The sequence below is a fragment of the Hypanus sabinus genome, chromosome 1 (assembly GCF_030144855.1).
Source record: "Hypanus sabinus isolate sHypSab1 chromosome 1, sHypSab1.hap1, whole genome shotgun sequence".
Taxonomy (NCBI): domain Eukaryota; kingdom Metazoa; phylum Chordata; class Chondrichthyes; order Myliobatiformes; family Dasyatidae; genus Hypanus; species Hypanus sabinus.
Window position 1 is genome coordinate 7,591,146 of NC_082706.1, and position 24,558 is coordinate 7,615,703.

At 50.8% G+C, this 24,558-nt stretch overlaps 1 protein-coding gene across 2 annotated transcripts in view; it reads left to right on the forward strand.

Moving 5' to 3' along the window:
* Nucleotides 1-24,558, forward strand: part of LOC132390969 (inositol polyphosphate-5-phosphatase A-like) — a 74,846-nt gene that overhangs the window by 33,870 nt on the left and 16,418 nt on the right. The window contains exons 4-8 of one of the 2 annotated variants that reach the window (XM_059963520.1): nucleotides 7,786-7,873; nucleotides 16,061-16,124; nucleotides 16,943-17,046; nucleotides 20,130-20,182; nucleotides 22,801-22,917. In XM_059963520.1, coding sequence (XP_059819503.1) covers nucleotides 7,786-7,873; nucleotides 16,061-16,124; nucleotides 16,943-17,046; nucleotides 20,130-20,182; nucleotides 22,801-22,917 — 426 coding nt within the window. The remainder of the gene's footprint in view (nucleotides 1-7,785; nucleotides 7,874-16,060; nucleotides 16,125-16,942; nucleotides 17,047-20,129; nucleotides 20,183-22,800; nucleotides 22,918-24,558) is intronic. The other variant, XM_059963529.1, reaches the window with a different exon arrangement.

The window sequence follows — 24,558 nt, forward strand, 5'->3', positions numbered from 1 at the left end:
AAGTGGAGGTAGATAGGTCCTTGATTAGTGAGGGCATCAGAGGTTACAGGGAGAAGGCAGGTGAATGGAGTTGAGAGGGAAAATAAATTGACTGTGATAGAATGGCAGAGCAGACTCAATGGGCCAAATGGCCTAATTCAGCTCCATACTTTATGATTGAGTCCACAGCCCTCTGCAGCCTCTGTGCCTTGGGGCCTCCATGCCAGACAGTAATGCAATGAGTCGGATTGCTTTCCACCGTACATCAGAAGCAATTTGTAAGAGTCTGCACTTTGTAATTATGTAGGTAATCTCCTCTAACTCCAAACAGACAAAGCACACCGGGGAAGCTGGAGTGAGACAGGAAGAGGTTAGAGCAAACAGAATGTCAGCCTGTAGAGGAAGTGTGGGTCAGAAATTAAAAGGTAAATTTGAAAAGTAAATGGGCTTTGGTTAGGAAGGAATATTGTTTTGGGTCTTCCCATTCCAGCTGATGCTGCAGCACCCCCATCAGTCAGCACCAGGTACTGCAGCCACAGAATCCTGCATCAGGTCGTTCGGCCCACCTGGTCCTTGCTGAGCAAGCTGGTCCCGTTTGCCAGTGTTTGACTGTAAACTTCTAAACTTTCCCATCCATGCACATGTCCAACCAGCTTTTAGATGTTGTTACTGTACCTTAAGGAGCAGAATTAGGCCATTCGGCCCATCGAGGCTGCTGCCCCAGTGGAATGGCACCTTCACATAGACAGACAGACTTTATTGATCCCAAGAGAAATTGGGTCTCATTACAGTTGCAGAAAACAAGAATAGAGTAGAAATATAGCAAAATAAAACCAGAAATAATTAAATAATAATAAGTAAATTATGCCAAGTGGAAGTAAGTCCAGGACCAGCCTATTGGCTCAGAGTGTCTGACACTCCAAGGGAGTGGGTGTCCATGATTCTGTAGAACTGGACACGAACCTCAATCCTTAAGACCATCAGAAAGAGGAACATTGGCCCATCGAGTGTGCTCCGCCTTTCTGTACAGGATGATCTATTATCTCTCTCAACCCCACTCTGCTGCCTTCTCCCTGTAACCTTTGACTTCCTGAATAATCAAGAATCTATGGCCAATGCCTTGGCCTCCACAGATTCACCACCTTCTGGCTACCAGCCTCAGTCACTTCCTCTTGCAGGTTATTCATCACAGATGACATCCTTATTATAATAAAAAATTTTGCCACTCAAGTTCCTAGTAAATCTCTCCCCTCTCACCTTAAACCTTCATGATTCCTCAACTCGGGAGGGGGGAAGGGTAAGATTTTATTACCTTCATATGATGACCTCATGCACTCTAAAGAATAAAATCTTAATCTGTCTAACCTCTCCCCTCACTCAGACCCTCAAGTCTGGAAACATCTATGTAAATCTTTTCTGTGCTGTTTCCAAACTAATAATGTCTTAGGGTGTCGGGTGGAGATGCGTCTCTACCAAGGGAGGTGTAAGGTGCTCCTTCCCTCCGCTGGTCTGCAGGTCACCCTCGGGCAATGTGTAGCACCTGCTTAGCCCCCGATCAGGGTCACGTGAAGCCATGGGAGCAGGTGGTGGATGGTCGTACGAGCAGCTGGTGCAGATCACAAGTCCTGGTTATGTGACCACTGACGCCAGGCAGACAATCTCTGAAGAGTATTGAAATTGGCTGGGGTCACCCGTCTTGTAAAGACACTGCCCACAAGAAGGCAATGGCAAATCACTGCAGTAGGAAGACTTGCCAAGGACAATCATGGTCATGGAAAGCTAAAAGAAGATGAACAGAGTGAAGGGGGTGAAAAGGCAGGTGGAAGATCATGATCCCCCACCTCCTACGACACGGCATGAAAGATGATAAAGAATATCTTCCCTGTAGCAGAGCAACCAAGGGAGGGGTGTCATCCCTCATCACCTGTGTGTAACCCAGTCTGTTGAAGATTGGGGTGGGGGTTCTCACTGAGGAGAGGGGGAAGGTGATTCTCACTGAGGAGAGGGGGAAGGTGATTCTCACTGGGAGAGAGGGGGAAGGTGATTCTCACTGAGAGAGAGGGGAAGGGGATTCTCACTGAGAGAGAGGGGGAAGGTGATTCTCACTCAGAGAGGGGGGAAGGTGATTCTCACTGAGGAGAGAGGGGGGAAGGGGATTCTCACTGAGTGGGGAAGGTGATTCTCACTGAGAGAGAGGGGAAGGGGATTCTCACTGAGGAGAGAGAGGAAAGGGGATTCTCACAGAGAGGGGGGAAGGTGATTCTCATTGAGGAGAGAGAGGGGAAGGTGATTCTCACTGAGAGAGAGAGGGGAAGGTGATTCTCACTGAGAGAGAGGGGAAGGGGATTCTCACTGAGGAGAGAGGGGGAAGGTGATTCTCACTGAGAGAGAGGGGAAGGTGATTCTCACTGAGGAGAGAGAGGGGAAGGTGATTCTCACTGAGAGAGAGGGGAAGGGGATTCTCACTGAGGAGAGAGGGGGGAAGGGGATTCTCACTGAGAGGGGAAGGTGATTCTCACTGAGAGAGAGGGGAAGGGGATTCTCACTGAGGAGAGAGGGGAAAGGGGATTCTCACAGAGAGAGAGAGGGGGGAAGGTGATTCTCACTGAGAAGAGAGGGGGGGAAGGGGATTCTCACTGAGGAGAGAGGGGGAAGGGGATTCTCACTGAGGAGAGAGGGGGAAGGGGATTCTCACTGAGAGAGAGAGGGGGGAAGGTGATTCTCACTGAGGAGAGAGGGGGGAAGAGGATTCTCACTGAGGAGAGAGCGGGGGAAGGGGATTCTCACTGAGGAGAGAGGGGGAAGGGGATTCTCACTGAGAAGAGAGGGGGGGAAGGGGATTCTCACTGAGAGAGAGAGGGGGGAAGGTGATTCTCACTGAGGAGAGAGGGGGGAAGGGGATTCTCACTGAGGAGAGAGGGGGAAGGGGATTCTCACTGAGGAGAGAGGGGGAAGGGGATTCTCACTGAGAGAGGGGGAAGGGGATTCTCACTGAGAGAGGGGGAAGGGGATTCTCACTGAGGAGAGGGGGAAGGTGATTCTCACTGAGGAGAGAGAGGAGAAGGTGATTCTTACTGAGAGAAAGGGGAAGGGGATTCTCACTGAGGAGAGAGGGGGAAGGTGATTCTCACTGAGGAGAGAGAGGGGGAAGGGGATTCTCACTGAGGAGAGAGAGGGGAAGGGGATTCTCACTGAGGAGAGAGAGGGGGAAGGGGATTCTCACTGAGGAGAGAGGGGGAAGGTGATTCTCACTGAGAGAGAGGGGAAGGGGATTCTCACTGAGGAGAGAGGGGGAAGGGGATTCTCACTGAGAGGGGGGAAGGGGATTCTCACTAAGGAGAGAGAGGGGGAAGGGGATTCTCACCGAGAGAGAGAGGGGGAAGGTGATTCTCACTGAGAGAGAGGGGAAGGGGATTCTCACTGAGAGAGAGGGGAAAGGGGATTCTCACTGAGAGAGAGGGGAAGGGGATTCTCACTAAGGAGAGAGAGGGGGAAGGTGATTCTCACTGAGAGAGGGGGAAGGGGATTCTCAAGGAGAGAGAGGGGGAAGGGGATTCTCACTGAGAGAGAGGGGAAGGGGATTCTCACTGAGGAGAGAGGGGGAAGGTGATTCTCACTGAGGAGAGAGAGGGGGAAGGTGATTCTCACTGAGGAGAGAGGGGGAAGGTGATTCTCACTGAGGAGAGAGGGAAAGTGATTCTCACTGAGGAGAGAGAGGGAAGGTGATTCTCACTGAGGAGAGAGAGGGGGAAGGTGATTCTCACTGAGGAGAGAGGGAAGGTGATTCTCACTGAGGAGAGAGGGGGAAGGTGATTCTCACTGAGGAGAGAGAGGGGGAAGGGGATTCTCACTGAGGAGAGAGAGGGGGAAGGGGTTCTCACTGAGGAGAGAGAGGGGGAAGGGGATTCTCTGAGAGAGAGGGGGGAAGGTGATTCTCACTGAGGAGAAAGAGGGGGGAAGGGGATTCTCACTGAGAGAGAGAGGGGGAAAGGTGATTCTCACTGAGGAGAGAGAGGGGGAAGGTGATTCTCACTGAGAGAGATGGGGAAGGTGATTCTCACTGAGGAGAGAGGGGGAAGGTGATTCTCACTGAGAGAGAGAGAGGGGGAAGGTGATTCTCACTGAGGAGAGAGAGGGAAGGTGATTCTCACTGAGGAGAGAGGGGGAAGGTGATTCTCACTGAGAGAGAGGGGAAGGGGATTCTCACTGAGAGAGAGGGGAAGGGGATTCTCACTAAGGAGAGAGAGGGGGAAGGTGATTCTCACTGAGAGAGGGGGAAGGGGATTCTCACTAAGGAGAGAGAGGGGGAAGGGGATTCTCACTGAGAGAGAGGGGAAGGGGATTCTCACTGAGGAGAGAGGGGGAAGGTGATTCTCACTGAGGAGAGAGAGGGGGAAGGTGATTCTCACTGAGGAGAGAGGGGGAAGGTGATTCTCACTGAGGAGAGAGGGAAAGTGATTCTCACTGAGGAGAGAGAGGGAAGGTGATTCTCACTGAGGAGAGAGAGGGGGAAGGTGATTCTCACTGAGGAGAGAGGGAAGGTGATTCTCACTGAGGAGAGAGGGGGAAGGTGATTCTCACTGAGGAGAGAGAGGGGGAAGGGGATTCTCACTGAGGAGAGAGGGGGAAGGGGATTCTCACTGAGGAGAGAGAGGGGGAAGGGGATTCTCAATGAGAGAGAGGGGGGAAGGTGATTCTCACTGAGGAGAAAGAGGGGGGAAGGGGATTCTCACTGAGAGAGAGAGGGGGAAAGGTGATTCTCACTGAGGAGAGAGAGGGGGAAGGTGATTCTCACTGAGAGAGATGGGGAAGGTGATTCTCACTGAGGAGAGAGGGGGAAGGTGATTCTCACTGAGAGAGAGAGAGGGGGAAGGTGATTCACACTGAGGAGAGAGAGGGAAGGTGATTCTCACTGAGGAGAGAGGGGGAAGGTGATTCTCACTGAGAGAGAGGGGAAGGGGATTCTCACTCAGAGAGGGGGGAAGGGGATTCTCACTGAGGAGAGGGGGGAAGGGGATTCTCACTGAGAGAGGGGGAAGGGGATTCTCACTGAGGAGAGAGAGGGAAGGTGATTCTCACTGAGGAGAGAGGGGGAAGGTGATTCTCACTGAGGAGAGGGGGGAAGGGGATTCTCACTGAGAGAGGGGGAAGGGGATTCTCACTGAGAGAGGGGGGAAGGGGATTCTCACTGAGGAGAGGGGAAGGGGATTCTCACTGAGGAGAGAGGGGGGAAGGGGATTCTCACTGAGGAGAGAGAGGGGGAAGGTGATTCTCACTGAGGAGAGGGGAAGGGGATTCTCACTGAGGAGAGAGGGAAGGTGATTCTCACTGAGGAGAGAGGGGGAAGGTGATTCTCACTGAGAACAAAGGGCTTCTTTGTTTGTTTATTGAAATATAGCAGGATATGCTCCTCCAGACCTTCACACCACCCCAGGTTTAACTCTCACCTAATCATGGGACAATTTACAAAGACCAATTAACCTATCAACCAGTGACCCCAGCCATTATCAATCCTCTTCAGAGATTGTCTGCCTGGCGTCAGTGGTCACATAACCAGGACTTGTGATCTGCACCGGCTACTCATACGACCATCTACCACCTGCTCCCACGGCTTCACGTGACCCCTGATCGGCGGGGGGTGGGGGGGGGGGAAGCAGGTGCCACACGTTGCCCTTTGAGTTGTGGGATGAAATCGGAGCGCCCGGAGGAAACCCACAGGGTCACGGGGAGAACGTACGAACTCCGTACAGGCAGCGGCGGGAATGGAACCGGGTCATCGATACTGAAAAGCGTTGTGTTCTGACCACTACCCCAATATGGGGTAACTGCCCCGTCCTTGGTTGCCCTGCTACAGGAAAGATATTAATCGTCGTCATTACGTGCCGTGTCGTATGACATGGGCGACCATGGTCTTCCATCTGCCTTTGATGTGAACTGCCTGTGGCAGGAGTTCAGGAGTGGATGTTATTACAAGTGGAGAATAAAACTGGGAAATGCCGACAGCACTCAGCAGGTCTGGAAGAGAAATGGTTACTAGTTCAAAGCTGGGACCGTTTATCAGCTCTCAGCTCCACTACACCGATTGTTGTCTCTCTCTCCGCGAATGCAGCTTGACCTGCCAAGCGTTTAATGCATTTTCTGTTTTTATTTCTGATCTCCATCATCTGCCAGCCTCTTGACTTTCTCTTGTGTCGAGGGTGTTGGAGACTGTCCAGTGCCCAGTGTGGCTGAGGCAGCAGCGGGTACGGTACCGTGCAAAAGTCCTCAGCACATATATATCGCTAAGGTGCCTAAGAACTTTGCACAGAACTGTGTTTGTCAATGTGGAGTGGAGAACAAGTTTGTAAATCTGGCGGGAGCAAAGGATGTTGGGAATGGCGAGGGTGGGGAGTCGCAGGAGGGGTGTGGGACAGGTGGCAGTGGAGCAGTGCCACAGGGTGTCATGGATACTGACACATCCAGCCCTGAGATGCCAGGCAAGCTCATTTAATTCCAAACAGTTGGTTTATTAATCATTACAGAATGTCTCTCTGGTGTTTCCCTCTCCCTTCCCCTTTTCCAAACCATGATTCCCCTTTCCCTGCCCCCTTCCCACTCTCAGTCCACAATAGAGACCCAGATCAGAATCAGGTTTGTCGTCACTCATGTATGTCATGAAATTTGTTCTTGTTGTGTGGCAATACATAAAATTACTGCAGTACTGTGCAGAAGTCTCAGACACACTAGCTGTATATATGTGCCAGAGATTTTTGCACTGTCCTGTAGAGTAATTGCCTCAAGTCCCAGGTTCAATCCCGATCTCCGACACTGTCTATGTGGAGTTTGCATGCTCTCCCTGTGAATGTGTAGGTTTTCCCTGGATCAGGGGTCGGCAACGTTTACCACTGAAAGAGCCATATGGACCCATTTCCCACAGAAAAGAAAACACTGGAAGCCGCAAAACCCGTTTGACATTTAAAATGAAATAACACTGCATACAACGGGTTTTTTTTGCATTTATGCTATGTATAAACAAACTATAATGTGTTGCATTTATGAAATTGATGAACTCCTGCAGAGAAAACGAAATTACATTTCTGCATGCAACAAAAACATTTTGAACTCCGAAAAAAAGACGTTGGGTTGAAGGTTACTCCATAGGTAGCCTACCTTGGATCGAAGAATTGAAAGAAAGCGCGCACTGGCGGGTGTCAGGCATTGGCAGTGGTGATGTATATTAATAGCGATAAAAAACACGTTGTAGCGGTGTAGCACTACACACAGCGCTGAAATAACGACACTGCAGTCAAAGATAACTTTATTTGAACTAAACAGCCTTGCTTTAAAGCCTCCCTCAACCCGCCCCCCCGTGGGCACGGATGCTCCAAAAGACACGTACTCACAAACCCCCCGTAGGCTATCTCCCAGAGCCGGAACGGTGGCTAATTGTGAGCCGGTTCGGATGTGCCAGGAAATGGGGTCGCCACAACGTTTTATTTAGATTGTACAAGATCACCATAATCTTCAAATTTCGAATTACATTTCAAAAACCTACAAACCACGGGGAGCCGCAGCACAGAGATCAAAGAGGCGCATGCGGCTCCGGAGCTGCGGGTTGCCGACCCCTGCCCTGGATAATCCAGTTTCCTCCCACATCACAGTGACATGTGGGTTGGGAATTAATTCCCTATTAGAATCCGGAGAGAGATGATGGGAACATGGGGAGAATACGTTACAGGAGGGAATATGGAAGGGGAGGGGTGTTTGCCTGTGTCGATGGGCCCTCTGCACGTTGTGATAATTCAGACTTGCTTTGTCTCCACACAGTGGTATTCTGTCCAGTGAGGAGATGCGACAGTACGACAGAGTGCGTGTGTACCTCGACGAGCATTTCTCTGCTCCCAGCCGTTTCACGGTGAGTCCGTGTCGATCGAGTCAGATCTCCTGGTGTCAGCTGGGATTGCTGTTAATCACTCAGCTGTCTGTTCAGGACACTGGACAGCAAATTTTTTTTCAGTTTTGTTTCCTCAGAAATCATATTTGTTTATGACAGACCATTGAAGCTGAATGCAACTAGAATTACAGACTGTAACATGTAGGGATTTGGAGAGACAAGAAATTAACTTTTATTAAATATAAAGTGTTTAATTACTGATGCTTTGCAATAGTTCAACTAAGCTAAAAATGTTTTGTTGATGATTTTCATTTGTACTCAGTGTCTGAGGTGACACTGAAGTGTCCAACAATAATCAGCCAGCACTGATGGATTCCAGTTGCCCTGACACGGTTTCTCCATGACTGCAATGTCCTGGTGGAACGTTTCACTTGTCAAGATTTTCAGAGAAGAAGTCTAAATACAGAAAATGAACCTTTAGTGACATGTTGCACTTCATGGTATTGAAAGCTTGAAACATGTTTTCAACCAGCTGCACATAGTTCGGTGTTCTGTAGTTGCCAAGAAAACTTTCAACGAAAACTTTCAGTAAACTTCATGGTGATTTTCATGATCAGCAGCCCAAAATCCATAGGATACACTGAAGAGTATTCAGGAAGCAGAACTGTTGTTGCCCAGTGTCATTGGTCAATTATTGCCTCCTGTACCTGACCTGACAAGAACCTTTGTTTGTGTCATTGACAAATCATTCACAGGTCCAGGTCCAGCGATGCGTTATGCAGGCAGATAAGTAAGGTGCAAGGGTCGAAGTGAAACAGATTGAGAAATCCGTTCAAGAATATGTTTCCATGGTAACATGGCGACTAGTGCAACGCTGTTACAGCTCGGGGCGTTGGAATCCACCGTCTTCTGGAAGACGTTTATACGTCATTCCCCTGAGTGCATGGGTTTCCTCTGGGTGCTCCAGGTTCCTCCCACAGTCCAGAGACATACCAGTTGGCGGGTTAATTGATCATCGTAAATTGTCCTGTTAGTGTTCGGTGGGCACTACAGCTCACAGGTCTGGAAGGGCCTGTTCTGCGATGTATCTCAATAGGTAGATAAACTCAGGACTGACGATGAAGATCGTCCTGATCCAGTCCCGATGAGGGGTCTCGGCCTGAAACATTGGCTGTTTATTCGCCTCCATAAATGCCGCCTGACCTGCTGAGTTCTTCCAGTGTGTGTGAGTGTATGAGTGTGTGTGTGAGTATGTGTGTGTGTGTGTGTATGAGTGTGTGTGTGTATGTCTGTGTGTGTCTGTGTGTGTGTGTGTGTATGTCTGTGTGTGTCTGTGTGTGTGTGTGTGTATGAGTGTGTGTGTGAGTATGTGTGTGTGTGTGTATGAGTGTGTGTGTGTGTGTCTGTGTGTGTGTGTGTGTATGAGTGTGTGAGAGTGTGTGTGTGTGTATGAGTGTGTGTGTGTGTATGAGTGTGTGTGTGTGTGAGTGTGTGTATGAGTGTGTGTATGTGTGTGTGTATGAGTGTGTGTGTGTATGAGTGTGTGTGTGTGTGTGTGTATGTATGAGTGCGTGTGTGTGTGTGTGTGTGTATGAGTGTGTGTCTGTGTGTGTGTGTGTGTATGAGTGTGTGTGTGTGTGTGTGTGTGTGTGTGTGTGTGTGTGTGTGTGTGTCTGTGTGTGTGAGTGAGAGAAGCAGGTACCTGGTTTCTGGTGATAGGCTGCCATCTGGTGGCTGACCTGCGAATGGCAGCTTACCCAAAACAGGACCAGGGTTGGAGTAAATGCATTCAGGTCTCGGGATGGACATCGAACCAACTCTCCCCCCACGTCTTGTGTCATACAGAAATGAGTGCAGGCACCGGAGATCTCTGATATGGGGGGAGGAGTGGGAATGGGTTTTTACCCCTGAACAGCTGGTGATCATTTTAAGACTTCACCCCACTTGTCCTAATTCCAACTACTGGAGGCCAATCCCTTTTCATAGACTCCCTCTCCGGCTTCGCAGAGCACCAGTGGGTCTGTGCATTCCCAGCCTCATGAGTTAACCCCTTCAGCCCCTGCACCATTCACCATGAAACCCCACAGACCCCAGTTTTCACAGAGGTACCGCAGAGAGCCGCCCTGCGGTGGGCAACGGCTCTGCCTGCGGCCAGAAGTAACTGCAGAGAGGTGTGGACCTCCCCGAATGGACTCTGCCAATGCTTCTCGCTGCCTCGGTGTAGTCAGCGACCTCTCACCCCAGGCGTTCTGCCTCCATCGGGGCGGTAGATACAAAAACTTGGAAAGGCTGCTCTTACCCCACTGTGAAGAGACGATACACTGGAGGCTGGAAGCCCAGGGCAGGAGGGAGGAAAGGGGCTTGTTTCGCTTGTGTTGACCTCTTGCTGTTGTCATTTATTTATTGGGATACGGTGTGGAACAGACCCTTCGAGCCGTGCAGCCCAGCAACCCCCCCCCCCATTTAACCCTCGCCTAATCACGGGGCAATTTCCAATGACTAATTAACCCACCAACCGGTACATCTTCAGACTGTGCGAGGAAACCCGTACATTGACGATTCCTTCCCCTCCCTCCACAGGAGATGTTGACCTGCTGAGTTCCTCCTGCGCAGGGCGGCTGTAGCCTACTGGCGCCAGAATGTGAGGTGACTCTTGTGGGCTGCCCCCCAGCACACCATTAGGTTGTGTAGGTCGCTAACTCTAATGATGCATTACACTGTAGACTTTGGTGTAGGTGTGATAAATAAATCTGACTCTAAACTCACTCAGGAGTGAGATTGGACGCACAGAGAGTGACGGGTGGTCCAGAGTGGAGGGAGAATTCATGTGTTACGTAATCGTGAAATGTACGTTCTGTCTCTGGGGGTCAACACTCCCGGAGTAATCAGATTTCTCAAATCTTTTTGCTAAGTTTGAGACTGAGAGCGTCTCTCCACTTCCTGAACTTCCAGAGAGGCCGGCGATTAAAAGCCAAGCGTCCCGGCTGCTGAAGTACCCACAGGACAGGGTATACAAGACGGCGTACACTGAGTGTACGTTCGTGGTCTTCTGCTGTAGCCCATCCACTTCGCAGTTCTATGTGTTGTGCATTCAGAGATGCTCTTCTGCACACTGTTGTAACATTTAAGTTACTGTCGCCTTCCTATCAGCTTGAACCAGTCTGGCCGTTCTCCGACCTCTCTCGTTAACAAGGTGTTTTCACCCATTGAATGCTTTTTTTTTGTTTTTCACACCATTCTCTGTAAACTCTAGAGACTGTTGTGTGTGAAAATCCCAGGAGATCAAGAGATACTCAAACCACCCAGTCTGGCACCAACAATCATCCCACAGTCAAAGTCACTTAGATCACATTTCTTCCCCATTTCTGATGTTTGGTCTGAACAACAACTGAACTTCTCGACCATGTCTGCATGCTTTTATGCATTGAGTTGCTGCCATATGATTGGCTGATTAGATATTTGCATTAGCGAGCAGGTGTACCTAATAAAGTGGCCACTGAGTGTAGATTTGATGTAAGAAGAGGAAGATTTAAAGGAGGGATAAGGATTTTTTTAAGTGAGAAGTGGAACTTGCTGCCTGAGCAGTTGGTAGAATTCGAAACAATCACCATGTTTCAGAGGCAGTTAGACAGACACTTAAATAGATTGCATTCATTCATTTGTCATGTGTACGTCGAAACATATGGTGAAGTATATCGTTTACTTTAACAACCAACGCAGACCTAAGGAGGTGCTGGGGGCAGCCCACAAATTTCACCACACACCCTGGCACCAACATAGCATGCCCACCATGCTGGGCAGAACAACCAAAACAGTGGCAAAATGAGCCCCATTTTCCCTCTCCCTCCCACCCACCCACACACATACGCAATCCCCTAACCACGGGACAGGCCTCCCCCCCCCCCCCCCCCCCCCCACCACCACGCGGCCTCCAGCCGATTCAGATCCATAGACATTGGCCTTCGGTTTCCCTGGTGGGAGAGTCAACATTCCGGGCTGAAACCCTTCATCGGGACAGTCAGACGTTTGGGAGAAACCTGGCCAGTTGTTCTCCCAGACATGAGTGCAGGGATTGGCCAAAGGTCCAGGCCTCGGTAGGAGAGGTTGAGGGCGCAGAACGTGCCTCAGACGTTGCTCAGTGCATCTCCCCCCAGCAGAATCCTCTCCTCTAGGTGGTACAAGACGAGGTTTAAGTAATCGCAGCTTCCTCATTCCAAACCTATTTGCTTCGCAGCTGAGAGAGAAAGTTAATAAATTGATTAAAATTATTGATCCTCACATTTTTATATAATGAATTCAATCTTCGGACAGCTCTACGTGTGTCAGACAGATACTGGCAATTAAAAATGGCACAAAATGCCAGAATCTCCCTTGAATCCCAGGCCCAGTGTGAGTTCTGATTGATTCCCCATTTGTCTGTGAAACTTGGCCAGTTATTCTTTGAGCCCTTCACTGATGACTCTTCCCCCCCCCCCCCTCCCCACCCACCCTGGAAAAATGGGATTTTGATGTATAATCGTTTATGAGTCAATAGGTGCTCACTGAACTGTGCACGGTTTGAGTGTTTGATTAATGACTTCCGAACACGGGAGAGAGTTTTGCATCGGAACACGTGAGTGGTGGGTGAAAATTCACGGAACTGAGGATTCTCCGAGTCAGGGGTGATGGGGTGGGGGGTGTGGTTGTGAATCTGACTTTGGGTCACTGGTCATTGCACTGGGGGTGGGGGGAGAGCCCAGTGCTGAAGGCTACTGCTTCGACTGGATTGGACTGACCCACCCGCGACAGGCGGTCTGCAGTGAGGCTGACCTCTCAGGTCAGTGTGTCCAGCATGACCTGCCCAGTCTTCATTCTGGTACCAAGTTGGCACAGCCAGCCACTGTATCGAACCTTAAACTCTTGTTAACTATTAAACTAATATAGTGCAGTCCAATTCGGACATAGGTACATATTAAACCAATAACACTCCCTGCAGACTCGCACCATTTTAGCAGATTTAGTCCCTTCGGTCTAAGAAGGATGTGGAAGCTTTAGCGAGGAGGAGATTTACCAGGACACTGCCTGGGTTAGAGAGGGTGCAGAGGGGATTTACCAGGATGCTGCCTGGATTAGAGAGGGTGCAGAGGAGATTGACCAGGATGCTGCCTGGATTAGAGAGGGTGCAGAGGAGATTTACCAGGACGCTGCCTGGATTAGAGAGGGTGCAGAGGAGATTGACCAGGATACTGCCTGGATTAGAGAGGGTGCAGAGCAGATTGACCAGGATGCTGCCTGGATGAGAGAGGGTGCAGAGGAGATTTACCAGGACACTTCCTGGATTAGAGAGGGTGCAGAAGGGATTTACCAGGATGCTCCCTGTATTAGAGAGGGTGCAGAGGAGATTTACCTGGATGCTTCCTGGATTAGAGAGGGTGCAGAGGAGATTTACCAGGATGCTACCTGGATTAGAGAGGGTGCAGAGGAGATTTACCAGGACGCTGCCTGGATTAGAGGGGGTGCATAGGAGATTTACCAGTACGCTGCCTGGATTAGAGAGAGTGCAGAGGAGATTTACCAGGATGCTGTCTGGATTAGAGAGGGTGCAGAGGAGATTTGCCAGGATGCTACCTGGATTAGAGAGGGTGCAGAGGAGATTTAGCAGGATGCTGCCTGGATTAGAGAGGGTGCATAGGAGATTTACCAATACGCTGCTTGGATTAGAGAGGGTGCAGAGGAGATTTACCAGGACGCTGCCTGGATTAGAGAGGGTGCATAGGAGATTTACCAATACGCTGCTTGGATTAGAGAGGGTGCAGAGGAGATTTACCAGGATGCTGCCTGGATTAGAGAGGGTGCAGAGGAGATTCACCAGGTTGCTGCCTGGATTAGAGAGGGTGCAGAGGAGATTTACCGGGATGCTTCCTGGATTAGAGAGGGTGCAGAGGAGATTGACCAGGTTGCTGCCTGGATTAGAGAGGCTGCAGAGGAGATTTACCAGGACACTGCCTGGATTAGAGAGGGTGCAGAGGAGATTTACCGGGATGCTCCCTGGATTAGAGAGGGTACAGAGGAGATTGACCAGGTTGCTGCCTGGATTAGAGAGGGTGCAGAGGAGATTTACCGGGATGCTCCCTGGATTAGAGAGGCTGCAGAGGAGATTGACCAGGATGCTGCCTGGATTAGAGAGGCTGCAGAGGAGATTGACCAGGATGCTGCCTGGATTAGAGAGAGCATTATGGGGATAGGTTGAGCGAAGGAGGCTGAGATGGAGGTATGCATGATGATGAGAGTCAGAGATTGTGTAGACAGCCTTTTCCCAGGGTGGAAATGGCTAATATGAAAGGGCATAATTTTAAGGTGATTGGAGGAAAGTTTAGGGAGTCTGTTCATAAGACCACAGGAGCAGAATAGATCATTTGGCCCATCGAGTCTGCTCCATCATTTCATCATGGCTGATCCATTTTCCTCTCAGCCCCAATCTCCTGCCTTCTCTCCGTATCCCTTCATGTCCTGGCTAATCAAGAAACTATCAGCTTCTGCTTTAAATATACCCAATGCCTTGGTCTCCACGGCCACTTGTGGCACCAAATTCCACAGATTCACCACTGCCTGGCTGAAGAAATCTCCATTCGAAATGGACTTTCCTCACTCTGAGGACATCCCTCAGGTCTTAGACTCCACCACCACCTCTCCACGTCCACTCTGTCCAGATTCAATAGGTTTCAGTGAGATCCCCCCTCATCTCCACTCGAAATGGACTTTCCTCACTCCGAAGACATCCCTCGGGTCTTAGACTCCACCACCACCTCTCCACGTCCACTCTGTCCAGATTCAGTGAGATCCCTCCTCACTCTTCTGAATTCCAGTGAGTACAGGCCCCAAGAGCCATGAAATGCTCATCATACAATAAGCCTTTCAATCCTGAATCATTTTCGAGAACCTCCTTTCCAGTTTCAGCTCATCCTTAGGGTCCCAAGGTCCAAAGCAGGGGAAGCCTCACCAGAGCCTTTCAAAGTCACATCCTTGCTTTTACATTCTAGTCAAAACGTCAGGAGGCATGGTTTTTACAGAGAGACCGGTGGGTGTGTGGAATGGGCTGCCAGGGTGCTGGTAGAGGAAGTGATCGAGGCAAGTAGATTTAATAACATCTAAAATGCTTTGCATCAGAGTTTCCCAGCCTGGGGTCCACAGACCCCCCCCCCTTTGGTTAACGGTAGGGGTCCATGGCACAATACAGTTTGGGAATCCTTGGATCTGAGCCAAATGACAGCAAAGTGAGTGACAGAGCCCTTTGGCCCATCTTAGTCGTACCAACTGATCTTCTGCCTAGTCCCCCTTGCACCCAGATCAGAGCCCTCTGTACCCCTCCCATCCATGTACGTATGTCAAGCGTGTATCCAGCGCCTCCACTGGCGGTTCCTTCCACACTCGCAACGCCCTCTGAGTGACAGCACTCCCCTCAATGGGAATAGATGAGATGGGAGGTTTTCCATCAGGGACGAGATGGGCTGAGCAGCCTGTCTCTGTTCGGTAGGAATGTAATTCTTATATACAGGTTGAGCAAGAATTTCCTCACAGCCTGCCTGTCAAACCGGTATCAATCTGTGTCTCTGACTGACCAGCCTCTGGTCGGTCTCTCATTCTGGTGCGGGAGGGAACGGTTCAAGATCAGAGGCTGAGAGGAGACCCGGTAAAGGTTTGTAAGGTTATCGGAAGCATAGAGAGAATAGGCATCTCGTGAGCTGTCTAAGTTTCTAATGCCAGGCGGCGTGCATTTAAGGTGAGGAGGAGTAAGTAAAGGAGATGTGTGGGGAAGTTCTTTTACCTTTTCAGCGTGTCTGTAAGTGGTGCTGGAGGCAAATTTATGATGGGGGCATTTAAGGGGCACATGAGTGTTCAGAGAGTGGAATAATGTGGATGTTGTGCAGGTAGAAGAGATAGGTTTGATTGGATTGCCGGTTGGGCTGCTCCATTACCACCTGGTGAAGCGAGGGGCCTGCTCCCGTTCTGTGTTCTCTGTCAGGACGTGGAGCACAGGATCTGGTCGGAAGACCCAGAGGACGTAACTCCCAAAGGCCCCTAGGGCAGTTGTCCCCCAGGGTGCCATGAGTTCCTGCAGAAGTCTGGGGGATACACGTGTCACACTGAGGGACGTTCATCCAGCTCCCCTCCTTCACACAAACAACCTGTTCCCTGTTTCCTCATCTCTCTGCCCTTCCTCTTCCCCAGGCCCTGGGCAGCATGTACTTCCTACACGAATCTGTTCAATCTGTTCTCCAGTTCGACTTCAAAGGTAATGTTTATAATTTTATACTCTGCCCTCGAATCACTCTCCCTGTGTGATTTTCTCCCTTCCTCCCCTCTTCCACCCCCTCTCTCTCTTCCCCATCTCTTTCCCCCTCTCTTCCACCCCTCTTTTCTTCCCCCCACCCCTCTCTTCCCCCCCCCAGGACAATCTCCTGACAGGTAATACTGGAACTCCGAGGTGTGATAGAGCCGCACTGACTGTGGCCAATCCTGAATAACTGACTGAGAGAGATTGGGAAACCTCACCCTGTCCTGGACCGGAGGGGAGTGGACAGCACAGTGGTGCAGAGGAGAGAGCCACTTCCTCACGGCCCCAGGCACCCGGTGTCCATCCTGACCTCTCTCGCTGTCAGCGTGGAGTTTGCATGTTCTCCCTGTGACCATGTAGGTTTCTCCTGGGTCCTACCACATCCCAGAGTAATGCAAGTTAGCGGAGAAAAATTGACCAGTGTAAATGACCCCCCCCCCCAGTGCCTAGGTGGGTGGGGGCAATCTGGGGGAAGAAGACAGGAATGTGGGGAGGATAAAAATGGGATCAGTGTTAATAAATTGGGGGCTGATGGTTGGTATAGATTAAATGGGCCGAAGGGTCTGTTTACTTCTCTGTGACACCTGCAACTGTCCGAGACTCTTGCCCGTGATTGAGACTGCCAGTATTGGGGTTCCAACCACCACCCTCCCCGATGCCCGCTGTTCTCCAGTGTCGTCCGGTCTCTCCGGGCTTGGGGAGTCCCTGCGCGGGTTGGTTGCTGAGACCCTCCACCCTTGTTCGAGCTGACCGCCTTTCTGCCTGCTTCTGTCCAGTCCAAGGGTTCAAGGAGGTGCTGGGCAAGGAGGTTCACAATGCACATCTGGAAGGCAACAGTATGATGGAGAAGGAAAGGTTCCCGCAGGACTTCTGGCCTGAGGTAGGAGCCAGATGTGCATCGCACTGTGTTGTACCACCCTACACCAAGTTCAAGTTGCTTTTATTGTCATTTCAACCATAAGCTGCTGGTACAGTACACAGTAAAAACAAAACAACATTCCTCCAGGACCCTGGTGCTACATGAAACAACACAAAACTACACTAGACTATGTGAGACAGCACAAGGCTACACTAGACTACGTAAAACATCATTAAAAAACTGCACTAGATTACAGACCTGCCCAGGATGACATAAAGTGCACAAAATAGTGCAGGGCAATACAATAATTAGTAAACAAGACAATAGAGGGCAGTAAGTTGGTGTTAATCCAGGTTCTGGGTATTGAGGAGTCTGATAGCTTGGGGGAAGAAACTGTTACATAGTCTGGTCGTGAAAGCCCGCATGCTTCGGAGCCTCTTCCCAGACGGCAGGAGGGAGAAGAGATTGTGTGAGGGGAGTGTGGGGTCCTTCAGCATGCACCCATCACACTGCCCTACACCCAGTGTGTGTGCATTGTATCACCCAACACCAGATGTGCAAAATGTGCACCATCCTACTCCAGATGTGCAAAGTGCGTTGTTGCAGCTGTGTTGGATTTACAGAGCAGCTGCAGTGTGACACACTGAGCCAGATGTGCTGTGTACCCGTAACACAGACAAATGACTCCCATAGTCTCCGTGGCCGATGTGTGTGCGCCGTGTCACACTGTGTACTGGTGTTGTACCACAGATGTGAAGGGTGCAGCCATTGTGCTGACCTGTGCCATGAGTGTACCGTACGTATACCATTATCACAGAGCCAGACCTGCAGGCCGTGTATATTGTATCTCACAGAGCCAGACCTGCAGGCCGTGTATATTGTATCTCACAGAGCCAGACCTGCAGGCCGTGTATATTGTATCTCACAGAGCCAGATGTGCAGACCGTGTATATTGTATCACCCTGAGCCAGACGTGCAGGCCGTGTATATTGTATCTCACAGAGCCAGACGTGCAGGCCGTGTATATTGTATCTCACAGAGCCAGATGTGCAGGCCGTGTATATTGTATCACCCTGAGCCAGACGTGCAGACCGTGTATATTGTATCACCCTGAGCCAGACGTACAGGCCGTGTATATTGTATCACCCTGAGCCAGACGTACAGGCCGTGTATATTGTATCACCCTGAGCCAGACGTACAGGCCGTGTATATTGTATCACCCTGAGCCAGATATGCAGGCCGTGTATATTGTATCACCCTGAGCCAGACGTGCAGGCCATGTATATTGTCTCACCCTGAGCCAGACGTACAGGCCGTGTATATTGTATCACCCTGAGCCAGATGTGCAGGCCGTGTATATTGTATCACCCTGAGCCAGACGTACAGGCCGTGTATATTGTATCACCCTGAGCCAGATGTGCAGGCCGTGTATATTGTATCACCCTGAGCCAGATGTGCAGGCCGTGTATATTGTATCACCCTGAGCCAGACGTACAGGCCGTGTATATTGTATCACCCTGAGCCAGATGTGCAGGCCGTGTATATTGTATCACCCTGAGCCAGACGTACAGGCCGTGTATATTGTATCACCCTGAGCCAGATGTGCAGGCCGTGTATATTGTATCACCCTGAGCCAGACATGCAGGCCGTGTATATTGTATCACCCTGAGCCAGACATGCAGGCCGTGTATATTGTATCTCACAGAGCCAGATGTTCAGGCCGTGTATATTGTATCTCACAGAGCCAGATGTGCAGGCCGTGTATATTGTATCACCCTGAGCCAGATGTGCAGGCCGTGTATATTGTATCACCCTGAGCCAGACGTGCAGGCCGTGTATATTGTATCTCACAGAGCCAGATGTTCAGGCCGTGTATATTGTATCTCACAGAGCCAGATGTGCAGGCTGTGTATGTTGTATCACCTTGAGCCAGATGTGCAGGCCGTGTATATTGTATCACCCTGAGCCAGATGTGCAGGCCGTGTATATTGTATCACCCTGAGCCAGACGTGCAGACCGTGTATATTGTATCACCCTGAGCCAGACGTGCAGGCCGTGTATATTGTATCTCACAGAGCCAGACCTGCAGGCCGTGTATATTGTATCACCCTGAGCCAGACGTGCAGACCGTGTATATTTTATCATCCTGAGCCAGATGTGCAGACCGTGTATATTGTATCACCCTGAGCCAGACGTACAGGCCGTGTATATTGTATCACCCTGAGCCAGATGTGCAGGCCGTGTATATTGTATCTCACAGAGCCAGATGTGCAGGCCGTGTATATTGTATCTCACAGAGCCAGATGTGCAGGCTGTGTATGTTGTATCACCTTGAGCCAAACATGCAGGCCGTGTATATTGTATCACCCTGAGCCAGACGTGCAGGCCGTGTATATTGTATCACCCTGAGCCAGATATGCAGGCCGTGTATATTGTATCACCCTGAGCCAGACGTGCAGGCCGTGTATATTGTATCACCCTGAGCCAGATGTGCAGGCCGTGTATATTGTATCTCACAGAGCCAGACCTGCAGGCCGTGTATATTTTATCATCCTGAGCCAGATGTGCAGACCGTGTATATTGTATCACCCTGAGCCAGACGTACAGGCCGTGTATATTGTATCACCCTGAGCCAGATGTGCAGGCCGTGTATATTGTATCATCCTGAGCCAGATGTGCAGGCCATGTATATTGTATCTCACAGAGCCAGATGTGCAGGCCGTGTATATTGTATCATCCTGAGCCAGATGTGCAGGCCATGTATATTGTATCTCACAGAGCCAGATGTGCAGGCCGTGTATATTGTATCACCCTGAGCCAGATGTGCAGGCCGTGTATATTGTATCTCACAGAGCCAGACGTGCAGGCCGTGTATATTGTATCTCACAGAGCCAGACGTGCAGTGTACCTGCCTCGGGACACACTGAGAGCCTTACCACAATGGGCCGGAGGCATAGCGTGTGTGTGTACTGTATCAACACTCCAAACCCCTGAGACTAGTAGTACATGCTTTCAGATTTTTGCATCTACTTAACAAAACAGATTTTTTTCTGCTGTGGTTCCACTCTTAATAAGTTGACCTTTGGCTTCTCTTTCCCTTCCAGTTCAAGTGGTCTCGGAAAGGCTACATCCGGACGCGCTGGAGATTCCAGGATCAGTACGGCACAGTCCCACGTTTCACTTCGGGGTATAGGGAGGGCGGGTGAGAGCTGACGTGAGACATGGGAGCCAGGTTTCAGGGCTCGGCCTGCAAGTGACAGCAGCTGAGGGTCAGGACGTCCCAGAGCAGGACGGTCAACAGGGAGGAGCCAGCGAGAGTGGGGAGTGAATTCCATCCCGGAATGGGAAAAGTGCCACTTAGTATTCGACTGGCACAGGCTGGCATCGAAACTCCCTCAGCCTCCCACCAGCTTCCTGTCTTCTGATTGGCTGGCCTGGTGAAACGGTTAATGGAGAGAAGCAGAAATTTTCTCTTCCTTCGGGTCATAGAACCATGCGGCACGGAAACCGGCCCTTCGGCCCACCTTCTTCATGCTAACTAATCTATCTATCCAAGCCAGTCCCATTAGCCTCTGTCTGGGCAGCATCCCACCAAACCTCCCCCCCCCCTATAAATGTCTTCAAAATGTTGTAATAGTAGCATGTCTGGCAACTTGTTCCATGCACCCATCCACTTCTGTCTGCAGAAGAATTCCCTTCAAGTTCAGATTCATTTATTTATCACGTGTACAATGAACTGTGTCGTTTGCGGTAATCACCAACAAGGAGATGCAGACAGCCGACAAGTGTCGCCTCAGATCCTGGTGCCAACATGGTGTACCCACAGTGCTCGGCAGTACAAGTCCCCCTTCTCTCACCCCATACTACTCACTCGCACAGACTGTCCCCCAACCCCAGGACAGGCCTCTCGGCCTCCACCAGACACACGGGCCTCAGGTTCCCCCTTTTCCCTCTCACTGTAAACCTGTACCCTCCCACGTTGGACTCCCCTACCGTGGGGAAAAGACTGTGCCTGTCCACCTCATCGATGCCCTGACTGGTTTTAAACCCCTATAATGGCACCTCGGTCGCCGGAGAATGCATTGATGGTATTACCTAGGCAGCCAGTCGGAAGACAGGAAGCTGGTGGGAGGCTGAGGGAATTTCGATGCCAGTCTGTACCATTCTGGTCCTGAGTGTCACTTTTCCCATCCCGGGTTGGAATTAACTCCCCATTCTTGCTGGCTCCTCCAGCTCTCGGATGTCCCGGGCCGGGCGAGGAACGGCCCCTCAGCTCCGGCCACCTCCAGGCCGAAGCCTGAAACCTGGTTCACATTTCTCAGTTGGGCCTTAAGCAGCAAGACATGAGAGCAGAATCAGGCCAGACAACACACCGAGACCTTACTGATCCCAAATACACCCGATGACCTGGGCTCCACTGCCTAAAGAAATTGCTCTTCACCTCTGTTCTGAAGGGATGGCCCTCTGGTCCTAGACTCCATTACTATGGGAAATGCTATCACCATTACTACCCTCTCCACACCCTTCCGGTCCAGGCCTCTCAATATTAGATGGATTCCCCTTCTCTTTTCTTTTAAACTCCAGCGAGTACAGGCCTCTGCAGAATCAGCACCTCCTAGATAAAGGGCCCAAAGCTGCTTACAGTACTCCAAAGGCAATAAAGCCTCAACATTACCTTCTTGTTTTTATATTCTAGTCCTCTCGAAATGAATGCTAACATTGCATTTCTCTGCCGAGCATTTCCCGCAAGCCGCTGGCGGGACAGTGCTCCTGCACCGGCAACCAGCCTGGTGAGGACTGACAGAGCACTAGCAAGCCATTCGGCCCATCATCTCTGTGCTTGCCCTGACACCAAATTAGTCCAATCCCATCTGCCTGCTCGTGAACTATGTCCTTCTGTTCCCTGCCTGCTCCTTGGTGTCCAAATGCCTCCTCCCCTGGCATCTCCCATTCAATGTGAGGGGGAGGCAAAGCTTGCCTCGTACACCGCCTTTAAACTGTGACCCCCCCCCCCCTCCCCTCCACCTTAAATCTGTGTGGGAGTAGGGTTTCACTACCAGACCAGCAATAATCTCCCAGGAGCCTGACGTGGGTGGGCGGGCTTGATGAGTGCACTTGTGGGGGTGCTTTTATGGGGACGGACAAGAAAGACTAAGCTTGGTTGGGAATCTAGGCTGGCATTGACCAGTTGGGCTGAATGGTCTGTTTCCCTGCTGTAGGATTCTGTGTGGGGTGTGGATGGGCAGTGGGTTTATATGGGTGGAAGGGAGGGGTGGGATTGAAGGGTGTGAGTATTGGGGAAGAGTTTCAGAACCACTGGGGTACGTCATGAAATGTTTTGTTTTGCGGTATCAGTGCAGTGTGCAAGACCCAAAAAAAATTATGATAAATTTCAATAAATAATGTAAAACAAGAACAAAGTAGTGAGGTAGTGTTCGGGTTCAATGTCCGTTCAGAAACCGGATGGCAGAGGGGAAGAAACTGTTCCTGAATCACCGGGTACGCGCCTTCAGGCTCCTGTACCTCCTCCCTGATGGTAGCAGTGAGAAAAGGGCATGACCTGGGTGGTGGGAGTCCTTCTTGGTGAATGCTTCCTCCCTGAAAATGTCCAGGTGGGTGGGGGTGAGGGGGTGACGGTCAGTGTGTACGGACTGGACGGAGAGACGCAATGGCTGTACTCCAGCGAGAACTCGACAATGCAGGGATGCGTAGGCACTACCCGGTTGCTCTCTTCCCAAACTTTACGATGTGCTAACGCTTTTTTTCCCGCCGCAGCGTCTTTGACCTGGTGAACATACATCTCTTCCACGACGCCTCAAATCTCGTTGCCTGGAAATATCCGTCTATCTTCTCGGCCAACAGACAGAAGGCACTGGGCCATGTGCTCAACAGGTGAGCAACTCTCCCTCCGAGATGCCCTCCAGGGGCCATGTGGGGTTCAGGCAGTGGCTCGAGACCAGACTGAGGGAGCTGTGCCTTGTGTCTGTTCCCCACCCTTGGAGCCACAGGTGAGAGCTGAGTGTCCGGTGGGGGCCAAAGGTGAGTGACCAGCCCCTTCAGCAGAGGTGCCACCCCTCCCTGGACACCCCCTACACTCCTGTCACCTATGGCTGCAGGTAGCTGTTTGCATGAGACAGTGGCCACACTGCTTTGATAGAGTAGCTGGCGGCCTCTTACCTGTGTGGGATAGGGACGTGCCTGTCCTATCATGCAGTCAGCTCTGGTGGATTGGGCGGACGGGATTAACAGTGACATCCGATGGCCAGGAAGGCAGCTCTGTAACAGGGCACAGAGGCAGTCGAAGTTATCGACTGCAAATGTCACCCTCAGGTTCAGCCAGAGTGTTAGTCTGGGGAAGACGGTCTCTGGCCCCGCCAAGCGTGTGAAATCTGCGGATCAGAAGCGCTTGCTTGTGTGGATGCTGTGCGATGTGTTCCCCTGTGACCAATCAGTGCCCCGAAATAACAGACACTACACCATATGCAACTCAACCACTTAGCTTTATAATCCTTAATTTGTCTAGAGGGTTAGTCAAGGAAAACAAAAAGAAAAGGGCCCATTTTAATGAAACAGTCTAACGTGCACGGTGCTCATGGTTTCCTGTCCGTTAGTCCCCCATTGACTCCCCCCGGGTGTCTTCGACTCCCAGCGCCATTCCACATCCACTCCGTCCTGCAGTCTACCACCTACCTCTCTGTTCTGGCATCTTCTCTCTCCATCTTCCACCAAACAAAATCCCTTGAACGAAAAAAGCTCCCCCCATTGGACGGTGCGTATTCCATAGCCCCCATTATCTCCAGTCGTAACCCAGACACTGCTGCTACAGAACGACCATTACGTCAGCAATGACACCTTTCCCAGGGCGTTAACACCAAGAAAAAGTCCCCAGTTGTGACAGCTCTCGTACCATCGGACCCAGACTTCCGAGGCCGAGAGTGGAAATGCCCCGCGCAGCAGCTTTTCCACTTTACAAACTCCCCCGCAGTTTCCCGTCATTGTCGGACAGACAACCAGCAATTCCCCACTCTACCTTTCATTTGTGTGCGTGACAGAATGGCATGGAGGGATCTTTGCCCTGTGTCTAAACCACCCCCGCCCCCACTCCCTCGGTGCCACAGTAGCCTAGCAGTTACTGTGTCATTACTACCACTTGGAGCGTTCCGGAATTCGAAATTCAGTTCTGGTGCCATTATGCAAGGAGTGTCTGTACGTCCTCCCCGTGGAATGCATTGCTTTCCCCCTGATGCTCCAGTTTCCTTCCTCAGGCCAAAGTCGACCGGTTAGGTTAATTGGTCATTGTAAATTGTCCCGGGATTAGGTTCAAAGGTTCATTCATTATCAATATAAAGAACTCTGAAATTCTCCTTCTCCCGATAGCCAGGAATCCAAGAAAGAAAAGAGCGGCAGCCTTTTCATCATCCCCCGAATGCCCCCTCCCTGCACAAGACAATGAACAAACACAGAGCAGGCACATCAACCCCCAAATACCATACCCCCGCACAAAAAATCCGAGAGAGATCAGGTGAAAAACAC